Raw genomic sequence first — 19,068 nt, forward strand, 5'->3', positions numbered from 1 at the left:
TACAGTTCAATTAAAATCCTACACGATACTTTACCTTCCGCCTCGGGCACTGAAAGGCACTACATGGATTCCCAAAGGCCCGCCGTCATTGGAGACTTCTACGAGCTTTACCATATCACTGTGAGACAATGACGAATGAGGGAATATGAACATGTACCGTGAAGGAACCAAAAAACCCCACACAAACATACACAGAAAACCAAAACTATTCCAGAAATCAATTCATGGTGATGAAAGCATTGCTGAATGCTACGTACCTGAAGATTAATCTGATGGCATGAAAGGAGATCAATCATAAAAAATAGTTCAATTAATAAAACAAACAAAAAAATCAAATAATTTTTTCCTAAACTTGAGTTTGCTACAAAAAAATAGGCAGTATCATCGCATGCATTGTTTTATTTCTTCCTTACTCTAAAGTTCAATTTAAAGTTAACTGTTTGGACCATTGAGCAGAAATACAATTTTTCCTCAGAAGCCTAAAAACTGATCATTAAGCACTAATATGCTTTATTTTTTTAACTTGGAGAGAGACCACTCTAAGCCTTACCAGCTTTAACATTAGCTTTCATGTAACTACCCCTTAATAAAATAAGCATTGTTCAATTTTTAAATTTGTTAAATTCTTCTAGTTTTAAAACAAATCAATTTGTTTTATTGTAAATCCATTTCTTCTATTGGGAGATTGCTGGATCTGTATTTCCTTACTAGGTGAAGTTTCCACAGTAAGATTTAACTGTAACATTCAAAACCAACCAGACCTCCTTCAGAAGCAACTATGCATATAGTTTTCAATTATGCTTTTTGCTGTAGAGGGGGAAAAAGTGAAAGAGAAAAGTACAGGTTCAGAAAGAGACATGCAAAATTTCTAGAAATAGATTTGGACCACATCTACTGATGTGTTTGAAACACGCCTACATCTGGAAAGGTGGAATACAGCCCATAAACCATAAAGAATTATAAATACCCAGATGAGAAAACAATACATGAAGGCCAAACCTCTCAGTAAATTTGGAAGTGAGAGATCTGAACAAAAGCCACAATTTAAATTTGTGGCTTATGCCTCTCTCTAGTATTACATACTTTTCCCATATTTCCTGGCACTACATATACATACAGATCTTTGAGAAGGTTATTTCTCATCAGCATACAAATCAAATGTAATCTAGAAATGGAGTAAAGAACAAGACCAATGCCCTGTGATAGCAGTAAAAGATTTTCTACTTCCTTCAATAAGCTCTTGATCATACGGTGGCCTATCACAAAAGCTTGAAGTGCTTAATCTGGAATTTGAGAATAACCAGACCACATATTGTTAGGAAGTCAGCACAAACACTGCAATACATTTTCTTCTATATTTCTTTCACATTAAATTTTTTAAAATGTATTTTTAATGTAGCCTTTATATTTGTTGTATGCCTCAATTTGTGTTTGATTTTTTAAACAACATAAATGGAAGGTCTCTATCCCTGTTGCCACTGTTTTCGTAGTGGGGGGGCTACAGGCATGACTTCTGTGAGAAGCTGCTAGAAGCTTCCCCCATGTTCAGTGGAGCCAATGCCAGCCAGCTCCGAGAGGGATCTGCCACTGGCCAAGGCCAAGCCCATCAGTGATGGTGGTAGCACCTCTGGGATAACGTATTTAAGAAAGGAGAAGGGGGGAGGGGGATGGAAATCTGCACAAAAAAAATGCAGCAGAAGAGAGGAGTGAGACTGTGCGAGAGCAGCAGCCCTGCAGCCCCCCAGGTCGGTGCAGGAGGAGGCGGGGGGGCTCCAGCCACCAGAGCAGAGGTTCCCCCGCAGCCCCTGGTGAAGCCCACGGTGAGGCAGCTGTGCCCTCAGCCCAGGCAGATCCCCACCTGCAGCCCCTGGAGGACCCCACGCTGGAGCAGGGGGATGCCCGGAGCAGGCTGTGATACCGTGGGAAGCCTGTGCTGGAGCAGGTTTGCTGGCAGGACCTGTGGCCCTGTGGAGAGAGAAGCCCACGCTGGGGCACGGCTGCTGGCGGGGCTTGTGACCCTGCAGGGACCCAGGCTGGAGCAGTGTGTGAAGAACCGCAGCCTGTGGGAAGGACCCATGCTGGAGAAGTTCATGGGAAGGACCCCACGCTGGAGCAGGGGCAGAGTGTGAGGAGGAAGGAGCAGCAGAGACAACGTGTGATGAACTGACCACAACCTCATTCCCCATTCCCTGTGCCACTGGCGGGGGGGAGGAAGCAGAGAAATTGGGAATTAAGTTAAGCCTCAGAAGAAGGGAGGGGTGGGGGGAAGGTGTTTTTTCTGATTCCAATGGTAATAAATTAAACTAATTTTCCCCAAGTCGAGTCTCTCTTGCCCGTGACAGTAATTGCTGAGTGATCTCTCCCTGTCCTTATCTCGACCCATGAGCCTTTCATTATATTTTTCTCTCCCCTGTCCAGCTGAGGAGGGGAGTGATGGAGTGGCTTAGTGGGCACCTGGCATCCAGCCAAGGTCAAACCACCACATTAGCTCAAGAAAGCGTTGCAACAACAGGAGAGCTGAGAGATCAGCCAAAAACGTGCTATTTTTCAGACTTGGACCAATGTTTTAAGACTGACAGCATTACAGCATTTGGTAATGTTCCCTGCCCCAGTTCCCGTATAGGCTAACTTCATTTCATTCTCACTGTACATTAAGGCTAAGTTTTCATTAAACTAGCGTGCAAAGCAGCTCATGGTAATCAAGCAACACCTTTCACCTCCAAAAGACATTTTTTGCTATTGGTATAGCTGTGGCTCCTTATGATCAACTTTTTTTCTGACTTTCCTATTAGCTTAAAGAAAACTGAGGGCTGAGGAAGAGAACAAATAAAAATCACTGTGATTCACCCAGAATCGTTGTAAGTGGAAACATAGCTTAAATAATTTTTTTTTAAAAAAAGGTCAGTTTTCATATCCAGCCTACACTGTTTAACTTGTTCTACTGCTTCAGTCAGTAACCTTTCTTTTTCCCAAAATACATATTTAAGATCTAGGCATTCATTTTTAGTATACTTTTTCTTAAAAAAATAATCTGTCCCAAATTCAAATATTAAACAAAGTAAAATGGAAAACAAAAGGAAATGAACCCTTCCTAAGCGAGGAGTGTTTCTATTTTCCTTCCCGATTTTCTCAGAAGTTTGGGCCAACTACTTCAAACAAACATGCAAAGTAGTATGATATCAAAATAGAAAAGAATGAAGTAGTATATGATGAAAAGTCAGTAAGTCACTTAAAAGCAACACCAAGAAGCATTAAATTTGACAGAAGTTCTGCAAACTCTATTTAGCAAACAGCATTTGGAATTTATAATGTTACAGATTTTCTAAATGGAACAGAGTAAAATTCAGCATGTACTGCCAATAGATGCCACCATGATCTTTAATGTTTAAACCTCTGCAACTAATTCATAATTCAATTCAGAAATAATAGGAGCAGAAGATTTACTTTTATTTAAAATTTAACTTGAATCAATTTAAAAGGCTTAATTTAAGGCTAGAAGGGATATTTTCTCATTAATTCCACAGTGAAGTATGGATCAGCTCTTTGCAATGAAATGCAAAAGGTCAAGCTTGCTGTATCTCATGACAAAATAAAGTATCCTCTACTGATTTTTTTCTTAAATTAGGCAGAGCTTCCCAGTCCTGAACAACATCAGTTTTGATCCATTCACAAAGAATAAGACTTCTGATCACATAACTTATGTGACCTGCATGCACATCTTCCCAGTAGACTGTGAACTGGTGACAGGAATTAAGATATTTCCTTTTGAAATTCTTGCCTGTTGATCTATTTGTGCTAGCGCTGACCCCTATTCCTTCTGTCAAGTTTTCAGAGTTCCATCAAATAAGCATCTTCTTTGAGGCAGAAAATGTACTGTAGCATCAGCACTTATAAATGTCAAGTTTCCAATGCTCATCTTTAACACAGGCTTTTTAAACTGTTTAAAACCTGCTTTAAAAAAGCTCCATGAAGCAAATTGTTTAAAACCAAAATGAAATATGACCTAAAAAAAAAAAAAAAAAAAAGACTGCCCCACTGTAAGAGCAGCATCATTCATATTATTCTGAGGGTTTTGCTAGTCTATATTCAGCCTCAAGACTCATCCTTAGAACAATGTATTCTGCCAGTAACTTACTCCAGGGAAAAATTGGTAGCATTCTCCAAAACAGTGTCTGCATGTCCAACAGGCTCAACTCTGCTATTGTCCTCCTCTGTTCGATCTTCATCCTAGATATTAAAAAAATAAAAATCATTGAAACCTAGGTTTGATAGGTTAACGCATTTTAATAATGTCATCTTACCATTTTCAGATTATTGGGGTTACCACGTGTAGTGAAAATGTGTGCTTCCACAACTACAAAAAATATTTTCTGTTGCTGTCTGAAACTGTTGTCAATTGGGGGGGGGGGGTGTCACTTTATGTGGTTTTGCCATGATATTGATAGTTTTCAATCATCATTTTACTACACTTACAAAAGCAATGTTACAGAAGCTATCACAGCCAACATTTTTTAAAAAGTAGACAGGTAAAAGCACCAAATCAGCTAATGGTCAGCAGTGATTGGGGAAACACCTGCCAAGCTCTCTCTGGCCAGGTTACTATGGACTCAACTGAACACACCAGGCAGCTCAAGAGACTCATTGGCAAAGAGTTAAAAACAGTATAAGAAAATACAGCTTGTATAATTCCATAAAGTACCAGGACCTCTTTAAACATTTTATTACAGGCCTTTATTAATAGCATGCCAGAAAAGGCTGACATCAAAGAGTTACGTGAGGTTCTAATGCTAACCAATTGATTTTATTTTTAATTTGACTTTCAAAAAGTACATACGTTATTCACCAAATGTGTAATTTTGATGTCAAAGTTGTGAATGCTATACTTTAAAATTTATATCAAGGTAATTCAAGGACTTCCAGCATAAAGATCTAAAACATTCTTATACCTATGCTACTCATTTAAAGCTTACACTTTTAATTACCTGTGTGGCCAAACAGAAAATATTATAAAGTGTGAAGAATAAGTTTCAAACAGGGACTTAAGATTCTACAGTCAGAGCCATCAGGTCAGTAAATAATAAGTGATAAGTTATGAGTTTAACACACAGTCAGACAAATTATTGAAGAGACATTAAAGGCAGGCAGAGACAGTTGGAAATGTCCAATTGACATTTCCACTGAGAATATGCAAAAGCAGGAGGCTGGATGCATCAGGCTTCCATGGGCTGTAGATATGCCTTGTGCATCCTGGATAACAACACGCTGCGTGAAGCCAAGCTACTTGAAGATTGATGATCCTGTGTTTTGAGAGGTTTTAATATGCACTGCTTCGTCATCTATCTCTGTTAAGCACTAGGCAAGTACTACATTTCAAAGGTTAACCAGCATCTTGAACCTGCCTAGAACTACGTTATGAATGTAAACAAGAACTCAAAATAAAATATTTTCCGTATAGTAAAAGTTGCTTATAAAGCCAATATAAAAGATAATCCACATAATTCATAAATACCACATAGGCTAGTGTATACATTTCTATATTTATCGATTTCAGCTAAAGTTCCATATGTACCACTGCATAAAGTTTAAAAATAAATAAATATTCAAATCTCCATGGCAATTCTAAAGTTACACACAAAAACATAGAGATAGGAATGTCAGAGCATTTGGAGTTGTTTCACATTAAAAAGAAACGTTCCATCTTGTTTCATACAGCATATCTTGCAGATCACTGTTGCCATGGGTTTCTCGTTTTGAAGTTAGGGACGCTGGCGATTATAGAAAACTACGTAAGTATTTATATTGCCCTGAAGCTATTATCTGCAAGTCTAAAATCAGAGTTGCTGATGAACACAATTTTGAATCTCAGCTACGATAAAAGGTCATCACAAACGAACATGACTTTGTTAATACAGTATTTTTGGCTATTTTCCATGTGTAACCCTTTCAAGCAAACATACAGTAAGTATATACACATGTAAGAAGAGACTGAAATGTCATCCTACCTATTAGTATATATGCCTCTGCTAACAAGTAAACGTCTGGCTTTATGCTATGTCATTTTAGCAGACACCTACATGCATACGGTATAAGCATAATCGATCTAGTACCACTTGGGTCCTATACTTTACCATCTGTCAGCCCCACATGTTTTTCCCTTGAGGAGCTTAAACTAAGTCTGTAAACAGAACTCCCCTTGCCTCACTCGGTCTTTGCAGCAGTCCTTCGGACCCACTCCTGATAGACCAGCTTTCGGTGGCTTCCTGCGATACAGGTCACCATGCAAGATTGGAGCTAAATCCTTGTGGAAATCCTTCTTTCCACCACTTCCCAGCCCCAATAGTATCTTTGCTCTCATTCCCAGAGCCTCCTAAAGTCAGCTCATACTTAAGCCTCTCCCCTAGTTGCACATCCTGTTTTCTTTCTTTCTGTCCCACCTGGTGGTCCAGAGGTTTATTCTGCCAAGGGAAGGAGCATCCCCCTGCCTGACCATGAGCAAACCCAGAACGAAGGCAACAGCCAACTTACCTGCCTCCTGCCTATTCCGTATCTTTTCAGATTAGGATATAACACATCAGAAACTGCATATCAAAAGCTATATAAAACAGATGCTATCTGGCACCATGACATCTACTTTTTATGCTGTTTGTACTGAGAATTATAAACACAGCAAGTTTTGGAACCAGGCTCCACTGTCAGTTATCCAAGCAATTAAGAAACAGCAGCTCCCACGCGCCTCTGCCTTTTCCCGGACAGCAGACAGATCTGTACCAAAAACATGCATGTGCCTGTAAATAGGTGCTTAGAGGAGGAATCAAAACTCCAATGAAAGCACTACTTCCATAATCAACAGATGTATAATGTATCCTTTTAAAAATCTTTAATATTACAGTAATCAGGCTCTCTTTTCTTCTCAAAATAACACAGGTTTTGATTTACATTGAAGTGAATGGAGAGAAAAATTGGAGACCCGCAGAGGGATTTGACTTAAAATTCTGATTTACTAAGTAACTAGCTGTGAAAATCTCTGCATCAAGTAATTATTTCTTTATTTGGAAAGTAGTTTTGTTCTGAAAGGCGAATTCCACCTGGATGTGCTATCATGAGGTAAAATGAGGAAAAGGACATTTAGAAGAACACAAAAGTTTCTGAGAACCCAGATGGATATTATTGCAGATATTTCTCAGAAATAACTAATTCGAGCAAACTCCCAAACTTTAAGTTTCTTTTCTCTCCATAAAAACACCGATTCCTGCTATATCAAAAGATACAACTTTTAATGTACAGCCAGTATAAACCCATTTTTTTTTTTTGTTCAAAATAGAAACAGAGTAATTAAAAGATCATTTCAGTTTTACAGCACTGAGGAAAATTTAAAGCACGTCTTCCAATGAACTTCTGCATATCCTGATGTGTTCAGAGTAACATTCCCCCAGTTCCCTTTTGCTGAGATGACATATCCAGGGCTTCTCACTCGAGCCTCACTGTGCCAACAGATATGGATGTAACCGTCCATCAAGCATCCATGCCACCTGTCATTTATTGAGGCTACTAATACAGAGATTAAACAGTATAATGACAACTTTGAACAATGGTATCAATCAGAAAGAAAACTCAAAATTTGTTTTAGTTAGTTTAAGAGCATTAGGGATTTCAAAGAGTTATTCTTACTTTCAAATGGATCTGTACAAAATTTGTGTGTCTTGTAAGAGTCAAGCTTGTGCACAGGTACACAGTGGCAGATTCTTGGAAAAAAATTAAAAATTGCCATTGTTCTAAAAATAACTTAAAAAATCATTATTGTTCTATGTTCTGTAATAAAATTAATGACTCAAAAACTGAAAAATTAACTGCTCAAAATGAACTGTTGCTGCTAGCAGTTCCGCCTATAAAAAGGTCCATTTCACAGTTCACCTGCGTTAATGATATATCTGAAAAGTTGTCAATTTGTTTTGTACTTTTGAAGAAAATTTCCCTAACAACTCTTAGCATTACAAAACCTTGAGTTAGGAAATATTAGCAGTACACTTGCCAACAGAACATTATTCAATATATATATGAACCCAAAAAGTCCCTTCAATTACATTTTCTCAGATTATTTCTGAAGGAAGACTGCCTTGTGTCATTTCCAAAGCTCAAACCCAGCCATGCCTTCCCTATCTTACTGGACATTTTACCTCTTATTACCAAAATGTCAGCTCCTAACTCTGATAAACCTAGAATTACTGCCAGTCATTATTTCATCTTTGAAGAAGTACTTTTCCACTCATCTCTGCTGTTCAATATACTTCTAACAAACTCACCAAAATCATAAGCAGAACTTCTTCACATTCCTTTGTCTTTTGACAATTACCTGCAGAAAACTCAATGGCAGCCAGGCAGTCTGAATAAAGTTAGTGCAGTCACTTAAATTCCTACATGTTTCATTTCTGCAGTCTTTATTTCTAGGTGCCTAGTGTGAGAAACTGCCAATCACAATCTACTTCAGCCAGCCAAAATGGGAAATGGGCTCTGAGGGCATCTAAGGGTTACATATAAATCTCTCTTCTCTGAACACTTAATCCCATCTCTCACATTCAATAGTAACATCTCCATTTTACCAATAACTGAAAAAAAATGGGAGTTGGTCTTTGGCTTGGGTGGTGGTTTTTTTTCAGTTCAGAGGGATATAACAATTATTTCATTATTGTTCAGAACGTGATTGGGTATTTTACGGTAATGGTTGTAAGAAAGAGAGTAACTCTGCTTTCAAATTACTCAAACACTCCACAGCAACGTCTGCTGCACTGAGCAACACAAGAAAAATAAAAATTTGACTGGTCACTTACTGTGAGCAGCTATCTTGTGCACTGCGTAAATCCAAATCAATATTAAAGGGAAGCTGTAAGTTTATCATCATACATGTGTGCATGGAGCCATGCTAAAGTTTCACCACTGGTCTCCCTTCGGCATACTTTTCTTGCTCACCTCTGCAACCTGCAGTGTTGAAGTAATTCCTCTTGTGTCTCTACCAGCACCTCCAACACCAACCACAGGCTCCCCCTCCCTGCATCTTCCTGCCCTGACTTTGCTGTTAGCTTACGTTCCATTTAGAGAGCTTAATCCTCCACCTGAGTGCCAGAAAGGGGATTACGGAAAGCCAGAACAGGCCGGGTTCCGGCGCTCGGCATCCGCACCCAGCCCCATCCCATGGCTGGCACAAGCCAGCATCACAGACGGCTCAGCCACACCGCAGAGCTCTCACCTGGGAAAGCACGCCTAACCACTCCAAGGTTTAATATATTCAGTGAAAAGGGAAAATCTGGGAAATTTAGCTGTAAATTGTAGTAAATCTGTTTGCATTGTACATAAACCAAATTTTTTTCTGACTTCTGAAGTTGTGAACTGAACAAGAGATCCAGTCTCAGCAGACAAACAGGCTGACACGGGTATGCAAGAGCTGTACATCTTTTAAAACATAATTAAACCTAGTTTGTAGCTTTACTAGTCTGCAGAGTAATAGCAGCAAAGTATTTTGCACAGGGTGAATGTTCTCATTATACAACACTTTCAGCAATTTTACTAGCATTAGCAACAGAAAGCAGGGTCTTGGAGTGGCAAGTAATTGCAACTATTGTGGTAAACAGGCAGAGCTACCAGTGTGAGCAACATATGATAAATATATCAGACATCTACCCCTCTGCTAATAAAAGCCTGTCAATACACAGCCTCTGTGTTTTGGAGGAAGAATTCAAGGGGTTTTTTGTTTCCTAACATTTAATATTTTTAAAAAATTTAGCATAGCAAGCAAAAGTACTATAAATACCAAACAGAAAGAAACAGTATGTAATGTCCAACAGGTACTTTACATTTTGCTGTAGAGAGGGACACATTTCAATAATGACAAGCTCCTGAAAGACTGCACAGCAGTATTTTTTTTCCCCAGCTGGGACACAACAAAAATAATGTTTATGCTGTTAAAATACACCTTTCCCTTCATCCTTCCTCTTTTATTCTCTTGCACTTCTCTGTAACGATTATGGAAGAAGAGACCGTATTTGCTATTAGTCTCCTGGCAGCCGTTTTTTATAAATGTTTGTTTGGTCCTTGCAACATAAAGTAGGTTCTCTCTCTGCATGATCAGACTTGATAGGAAACAGCTCCTAAGGGACCCATTTTCCTGTGTCTTAACTAGCACAAATATACCAGCATCAGGCTTTTGTGCTAATGTTCTCACTTCTTGATTAACTGGCCAAATCTCCAGAGAATGGCAATTTTCAATCAAATCTGAAGAGCAGTTACAAAGATCACACAGGGAAAAAACAAAAGTTATTGAATAAAAAAAAAAATGTGGTTTCTCCCTCTTGAACGCATATATATGCACAAATAATTAGCTGAGAGCTTTGTGTAATCCACATCAGTCCTATACTAGATGCACTGCTATTATCAGTAATCCAGGGAGAGAGGAGAGAGAGAGAGAAGCCTTACACTAAATTAAATCATCATCTACTTAAACAAAAAAAAAAGAAAACACACAAAAAAAAATAATCTTTTTTTTATATATATATGTGTTAATACTCTCCTTACATCTCAGTCATGCCTATTTTATTCACATCCTTGTGCAGTATGGTCATCCCACAATTGGAAATGGCAATATTCGTACAGTTTCCATATGCCTCACTACCCTAAAATAAAATTTGCCTTGCTCAGTCAAATCAGTGAATAGATATGATACAGACACAGAGAAATGCAGAATGGAAAGGATTTCCCAGGTCTCTGATGAATATCAAATTCATCCCCTGCTATCACAGGCAATCATCTCTTATTTCCCATTTAATAAACTGATCAAACTGAGCCTTAAGACTGGTTGGCTTCATGATGGCACTATTTCTGTTGTGAAGCATCTTGACAGGAAATATTTTTACGGATTTAAAGAGAGACGTATTTGATTTCCTATTGTCCAAAAAGCCAAAAACACCAGATAGCCAATGAATATAATATACAACCTTTGAAAAAACCTATGCAACACTTCAGTCTTCTCTAACTACCAATTTTTCCATGCCTAATGACTCTTCTTAAAACATACATTAAAAACCTTTTAATACTAATAAAAACTGAGCAAGCTTTATAGTATCTCAATTATTTTGTAGCATGTTTTGGGTTTCCATAACCTGTGATATTACTGAAATCACACACATACATACCCCCGTAACAATTTGGTGGCACATCCCTCTACTGCCCAGCTAGCTAGGCTAACGGCAAGAGCACAACACAAATACTGCTCGACCACTTAACAGAGCTTCCACTGAAAAAGCTTTTTGCTAGATGATGCTTCAGTTAATTCTTTTTTCCAGTAGGCACCATAGACAGCCCTGAAAAGTATGAGAGCCTTTTAAGAGTTTCAGTAGGTTAGACAAAAGGTTTTCTTCCTAGTGGATTTATCTTGAGACACCTTGCTGGTTCTGCTTCTTTAAAGAAAATCTTGGACATGACGTTACAGTGGTAGCTTCCCAACAAACAGTATAAAATGCATTAAAACTCAAAGAGTTTTTTTGTTGTTGATCGAACATGCTTGTTAATTAATGTAGCCAAATGGTTTATGCCTATCAGCAGAGAAAGACTATTGAGGGGAAAAAAGGGAAGGGGTGGGGGGAAATTGCAACCGCTTAAGCAACTCAGCAACCCCATACAAGGGAAACAGAACAAAATGGGATCTGACAGAGAAAGGAAACCACAGTAATGGCTAAAGCAACACTGACTCTCAAGCATTTCACGGTGTGTACTGTAATCATATTTCATAGACTGTATTCACTGTTTGAGTGAAAACTACATTTGTTTTCCCCAGGCTGAGGGCATCCCGCTCCAGACCATTTCAGTGAATTCTCTGCGACTACTGACAGTCCAAGGTGGGAGACAGAGGGAGGAGGTATGCTGTAAACTGATAGCTACCGTAACGAATTCATACATCAAGGTTCCTCTACAGATGGCAAATATCAAAAGGACAACAAAAATATGTAGCTGTTTCCCACCAGATCATATTTAAGGGACATTTTAAAGAAGACTCAAGTGTTACTGTAGTACAATGCAACAACTATTTCTTTACCTACATATATATAAATGTATATATATGTGTTATACATATAACAAATATTTCATGGTCAGCCATTTTGCAACAGATCTAAGTCCACAAATACTATGCAACACCATAATACTCATAGCATATTAGAAAATATTATAATGATAATAATTCAGTGCCCTACATTTCTGTTCATTGACAAATAGGTAAATTGTTGCCAAATTGAATCTGGTAACACCTTGATGATCTATTTCTTATATCAAAGAGAGACTTAAGGTGAAGACAACATTGGGTTATTTCTTAATTCCTACACCAACTTGCTATACAAGAGTGGCAAAAATCACTTAAAATTGTATTTCTCTATTAAAGTGTTGGGGATAATACTCCATGTTTGCAAAGACAAATAAAGATAAAACACTTGGATATGACATTTTAAAAAGCAGTAATATTAAAATGGATCTGTACTGTCTCAGCCAGAAAAGGCCTCTTTCTTGCTCAAAGATACCTGATGACCTTCACCTCTTCCTTTTCTTATAATCTGGTAACACTTGCAATCGATAGCCTATGTTTCAAACATTTTATTAGATGCAAAGTATCTAAAGGATTACAGAACTGAAGATATTTCATCACATAATGAATTTGTGAAATAGTTTGCTTACAGAGCAACCAACCACAGCTAACAGGGATAACCAGAAAAGGTTTGGCATGACCATGGACAGGGTGTCCCAGCGCTAGCAATGCTACCTGTTGGGGAGTCCATTAAAATGAGTTTTTAAAAAGCAATACAACAATAGAAAGTCAACTAAAAGATTAGATGCAACAGGAAAGTAGTAACCCCTCATGTGCTAAATATTTGAAAAAAGTAAAGCATGGATTGCCACACTTTCAGTATTAACCAAAGATGTAAAAAGCTTTCTGAAGATCTGATCAATAACAAATTATAGATGTGTTCATTGTATTACAAATAGAAGTACTTATCTCATAGACCCATGTACAACCACATCAAATTAACTCAAATTGATTGTTGCCCTAAAAATAAAATGGATTCATTTTGTGCAACTGTCTAGTCACAGTTTTTATTCTGCTTTCTTTTTCCACAGGATACAAAAGACACCTGTTTCATAGACAAAAGGATTAGGTTTTAACAAAGGTTTAACTGCTAACTATTTCCATTTTCAAATCTCTGAAATTTTATACTCATCATATGATTCACAGACTGACATATAGACCATCAAGATCTGCCAGTCTTAAATATTTGGGTTCATATTACATATGGATTCAAAGTCATACTTTGATGTCAGAGTCATGGGAAATATTTTTAATGGAGATGGTTATCAGCTTTGTTCAAAATGAGGCTACAATTATAGGTCAACATATAATCAAACTTGCCTGTAAAGCCTAACCCAATGGCCAGGCCTGGTTTTGTGCAGGGTCTTGTATCATTTACCTCAAATAATGCAGGAATTACCTCAGTTAGAGGCATCCCCACATGGTGAGCCAACATGACTGTGCACCTGCCATGTAACAAACACACTTCTGCCTGATGACTTCATATACCATGTATTTTCTCTTTCATCATCTTAACTGATACATACCTGTGAGTCTATATATGACCCCCACGCATCACCCCTGGTTAACTCATAAAATACCTACATATATAGAGAAAATTGCCTCTACATTGGTAGAAGATGCTTTACTTGAATTATTTCACAACAAGAGTGAATTTTACAAAATGAAGTCTAGTTTTCTTTACTAATTTGAGTTCTTCCTACTCCACAGTTACAGGTTGTACATAATTGGGATTTCAGGACCAGCAAAGAACAAAAAAATAACATTCATTTTAGATGCAAAAGTTGATGTTTATGGAAGGAAAAAAACCCCGCAATATATTTCTAAATTGAAGTGTTACTATGGCATCCAAGAAATAAATAAATAAATAAATAAATGTTTCTAAATATGCATATGTTTTTAGAAGGCCGTAACAGCAAAGGCATTATTTTGTTCTTAAGAAAAAAAATGAAATACATGGTAGTGGTGCAACCACAGTGTTTGTTTTTTCCATTGAGCAGTCTGAAGTAGGTCAAGTTAGGCACATCCATTAGTTCTCCTATAAATAGATCCACAGAGTTCACCTGTTTGTAACTAATGTAGAGCAACAGAATTTTAAATACTTTTTCCTTTAATCTGACGAGTTAGCTTATTCTGTAAATAGACATTAAAAAAAAAAAGTAGTCATTAAGTCCAACGTGATTTTTACAAGCTGAAGAAATGACAATGGATACACGAAATTGGAACACACACTTTTTTCCCCTGTAGAAAACCAAATGTACGTGCCTCCACCTATAAGCTTAGAGATCTGAAAGACTTCTGCAGAGATGTATTATAGATGAGTCACATAGTTTCCCCTTGATATCGACACAAAGGAAAGGGAGAAAATTCTGTATAAATCACTTCACATTTTCCCTGTAACACTCCTGAATATATTATTATTCTCCTTACCTTTTCAAAGACCGTGATTTTCAGCCTTCTGAGGATTTTTTTTTTTTTTTTAAGATACAAAAAGCATTTCTTATTTAGCAACTTGAATTTGTCATTAGGCAATTTTTAAACAGGTCTCATTGCTCTTTTATCCTTATTCATTTCTTTTTTCTTTTTTAATCTGAAATAGTCCCTTGTTGCTTGGTTTGCAGATCTGTATCAGCACATGAGGATTTCACTAGCCTCAACCAAGTACAGAACAGTTCCATCCCCTTGAGCTCTGAACGTAAGAGTCAATTTAGAAGCAAGCTAAAAGTATAGCACTCTGTTCTCCATCACACAAACCATCATTTTACTCGCACAGGCATCTTAGTAGCAAATTCAATTCTGGATATTTTTCTTGGCATGCCTCAGGACTGTTCAGAGATGACATCAGAAAGCTTATTGAAGACTCGGCTTTTTAAAAATTTAATTAAAATACCTGCTTTCCAATAAGGTAAAAACTCAATACATTGGTGGAAGTTTAAAGTTAGCCTGTATCCTTAAACTTCCAATTTCAACTCATTTAGGAAACATCTTATTTTATGATCTTGCTTAAAGAAAAATACATGATTTTCCTTTCATTTAGACAGTGATTTATCTTCAGTTCTCATTTCCTAGGATTTGCTAACATATAGCTTCAACTTATAACTTCTATGATATAGATTCTTACTGCTGGAAATAAAAATACCTATGTATCTGTTTTAAAGGTCTTTCAAGTTACACACCACATAGATGGACAAACATGCCCGACCTAAGGATTCCCTAGCTTGCATAGCTTTAAGTTAAGGTATGGCACCTTCCTCCCCTAAAGGAACAAAACGAGGCAAGATCCCAGACCCAAGTCCCAGGGGAGGAAGATCCTCCAGGGAGCCCCAGCACCACAGCAGCAATGCAGGGCACCCAGCCTCGCCCCAGAGGCACCCAAGCCTGCTCTTTGGCTCCTCTGCAGTTTGATTGATGAGATTTTGTTATTTTGCAGGTTTATATTTTACTTCTTTTTTGCCAATTTGCACAGTTGCATGCCACTTTTTGCTTTTCACTTCATCCTTCATTGAGAAACTCCACTAACATTGCTTCAATTGAGTTTCCCTGTTACACCATAGCATTTTCTTTTTTGGTCTTTTGCACAGCATGGTTTTTACCTTAGGCACCAAACAAATTCACCATTTTAATAACAGAAAATAATACTATAGCATTTTTCATTGTTCTCTGCTCAATTTGTTTTGCTGAAGTCAACATGAAAAACAATTTCAAACTCCTCAGTAAATGCTTCATTTACGAATGCTCCATTCCAAGTGCCTACAGGGTTACAATCTGGTCTATGACAATTTTATTAATTTTTTAATCAAAAGCATTAAATCAAATCTAAAATAAATAGTACTCAGTACTTCTGTAGTGCCCTCCAGCACAGGATGGCGAAAGTGCTTCATGGGCAATAATGACTTTAGCTTCACTGTACCCTCAGGAAAAAGACAAAAAGCTATTCTTCAAATTCTTTATTTGAGGAAACTGAGGCACAGAAGATTTCTTTCCATATTTTTGAGGTTCATCTCCAGCCTTGAATGTGTTCAGTTTTTGGTGATCTCTCTGAGATAGACAGAGCCTTACATTCAGAAAAATATAAAATACTCTCATGTACTCCTGAATTCACCCAAACACGACAGAAGCTAAAATGGCACTTTAAAAATAAAATAGCTCTAAGCAAATTTCTGAAAACATCAAAAAACATCTAGACTCATCACACTGCAGATAGTAAGTCATTCCCCGCTGAGGGCAGCAGACAGCACCGCAGGTCCCATCACCCCTGGAGGCTGGTGGCTGGAGAGAGGCTGGGGAAAGCACCAGTTCCCTTAACGGTTTGGTCCCAAGCCTGCACCAGCATGTGCATACCGCTTGTTGTCACACAACATTTTTATATGAGACATGATGAAACATGATCAATAGCCAAACTGCACCATCACCACCACCTCACTAAGCTACCCAGGGACCACCAAAGACCTCTTTATCTAAAACGCACCAAGGAACAAAGCGTAGGACATGAAACAAGTGCTAGGACCACAACTCCAGAAGGACACTGCAATTAACTGCAAGTTTTACAAAAAGGAAAGCATTTCAGGAAATAACTCATTTAGTGCCATTCGTTGCACCAAAAGAAGTACCAGCTTCCCAGTATAATTAACTTTTTTAAAGTTCTTCTCAGAGACCTTACTTCCATTTGTGATTCTTTCCCTTCTTTTTTTGCCCCAAGTCAGAGCAGCAGGCCCTGAATCCAGCACATGTGATGGAGGTACAGTAAGTCCAAGCAAGCGTATTTCCAGTGTTGCCCATAACACCATCTCAGCCTGGCATTTCATTATCCTGCAAGGCCAGTGCAAAGCACCAATGTGGTTTGTGGAAAGAAGCAGTCCCATCTTTTCCCCACCCCAGGTGGTCACGTTCATCACTGGATCTCTCTTGTCCACCTTCTCCTTTCTGCTTATTCAAGCATTTGTATCATTACACAAAAGATCTAAATTAAAATGAATGTTTAATAAAAACTTTTTAAATTGGTTACATTTCCCAGGCTGGTCCAGTTCAGTCTAATTAACAGTCTTATAAAAGCTTAGGGATGCACAGGGGACAAAGCAAAGCATGGCCAAGACTGCTTCTTTCAGCAGCAAAGATGACTTAAAATGTCTCTAACATTGCGGCCTCAAAAGGTTGTTTGAAAGGATACTTACTGTTCATTGGCAGTTTTGCATACGGCTCAAAGCACTCTTTTCAACATTCAGTAACCTGCACCGCTCTATGTCCAACCTCATCCCTCTTCTATCGCCTCCTTTAAAATCCTACCTATTTTCAACTAATCTAAATAATCATGTCTTGGTCACTAAAGCTGCCACCTTAGCACTCCCCCTCTTTCAAAGCGAGCAGGCTTTCCAGGAATAAATCTTTCCTGACCTTGTATTCTGCTGGCCTATTTTCCATAATTTGTTTTCCTCCCTGCCGGCTTCTAATCTACAGCAGAACTTCACTTGGCACCAAGTAAGTAGTTAACTAAACAACTTCATACAAATTACTCAAAATCCACCATCTTCCTTAGAGAAGACCAAATTATGGCAGAGGCATATCAATGCTTTTAAATGCCATTCCCTGAGTTCATTAAAAACTAAGATGCATAAACAGAAGGAAAAAAACCCACAGAATCAGTGGTTGAATTCCTCTTCATCCATCCCACAAAAAAAAAAAAAAAAAAAAGGTGAATGTATGGAAGTCATGCACACATTAGAGAGGCATGTGCCCAAGACTTCATTAAAAAGTCACAGCACTTTATACATACATGTCTACATAAACACTCTTTTAAGGTAAACGGATTTTTGGGAAGAAAATTGGATAAGGAACCAGAATGACTTGTGTCAGTTAGGTTTAAAAGGGGGTAGACACCATTAAACCCCACATTTAAACATTCCAATTTTGACGTATGGTTTTCTTAGTTGCCACTTAACCAGTTATAAACTACCTAAAGCCAAGCTGAAGGTTTCAAAGTGTACAGGAACTTGTTATCAGTTTCACATAAACCACATTCAATTCCCAGATGAGCCACTCAATGAAGCTAGTCCAGTGTAAGGCCTCCCTGAAGAAATGTTTATTTTGCTTTAACTCTTCATACCTTTTCTCTGAAACTGAAAAAAAACCCAATCTTTAGGAAACCAAGGGAAAGCAAGCAGTATTATCCTACCATTCTGAAAGCTTTTTTCTTCCAAGTATGAAAGGAAAGGCTGAAGAAACCTGAAGAAAAAGCGAATTCTGGGGTTTCAGTAAGAAACAACTTTAGAAATGCAACTGCACTGAGTGCCACTGCATCCCTAGGCAGGATCTTCAGGCACTTCCACTTTCCAGTTTCACAGAACACATCAAGTTTCAGACTAACTAGCTGAGCTATTCTACTACCTTGTTATGGCCAGCTCTGGCCATTTCAGAGGACAGTGCAAGAGCCACTGTAACAGACAACTCAAGTAATTTGCCAACAGGCTTTTCTCTCATCCTTGGGAAGTTAAGTCTGATGTAATGAGGACTGTACTATAGTTTGTACTTCCTCAAATGCCATCAAATTTGAGAGATGACAATACTGGCCTACCAATACTCCTGATTAGCTGGGAAGGAGGAAATCATCTGCTTTATCAGCACAGAACTCAAATCTTGAAGAGACTAGAGAGTGAACTTTTGAAATAAGATAAAGGTCATTATAATTAAGAACTGATTCAGCATGGAGGTGAGGCGAGTTTAAAACAAAAATTAGAAAATCCTGTGACAAACGATGTGGTTTCTGACTGAATTTAATAAAGCTCATGGTGTTCTCACAGAATGATACGATTTGAAGAAAATACGGGGAGAAACAAAGAGATGAATTTAAAACCTGTGATTTTACTAAAATCAGCAGGTTTTTTGTGTTCTATCTTCAGCTACTTACAGGCTCAGAATAGTTCCTTAATATTAATAGTTAGAAACTTTTTGCA

The 19,068-nt window shown here is 38.0% G+C and overlaps 1 protein-coding gene across 15 annotated transcripts in view; it reads right to left on the minus strand.

Moving 5' to 3' along the window:
- PARD3 (par-3 family cell polarity regulator) overlaps positions 1 to 19,068 on the minus strand; it is a 459,181-nt gene that overhangs the window by 221,042 nt on the left and 219,071 nt on the right. For all 15 annotated transcript variants that reach the window (XM_056335022.1, XM_056335029.1, XM_056335028.1 and 12 more), the window contains 2 exons: positions 4,136 to 4,227; positions 35 to 118 (listed from right to left, as the gene is read on the minus strand). In XM_056335022.1, coding sequence (XP_056190997.1) covers positions 35 to 118; positions 4,136 to 4,227 — 176 coding nt within the window. The remainder of the gene's footprint in view (positions 1 to 34; positions 119 to 4,135; positions 4,228 to 19,068) is intronic.

This window comes from Falco biarmicus, chromosome 4 (genome assembly GCF_023638135.1).
Source record: "Falco biarmicus isolate bFalBia1 chromosome 4, bFalBia1.pri, whole genome shotgun sequence".
NCBI classification, from domain to species: Eukaryota; Metazoa; Chordata; class Aves; order Falconiformes; family Falconidae; genus Falco; species Falco biarmicus.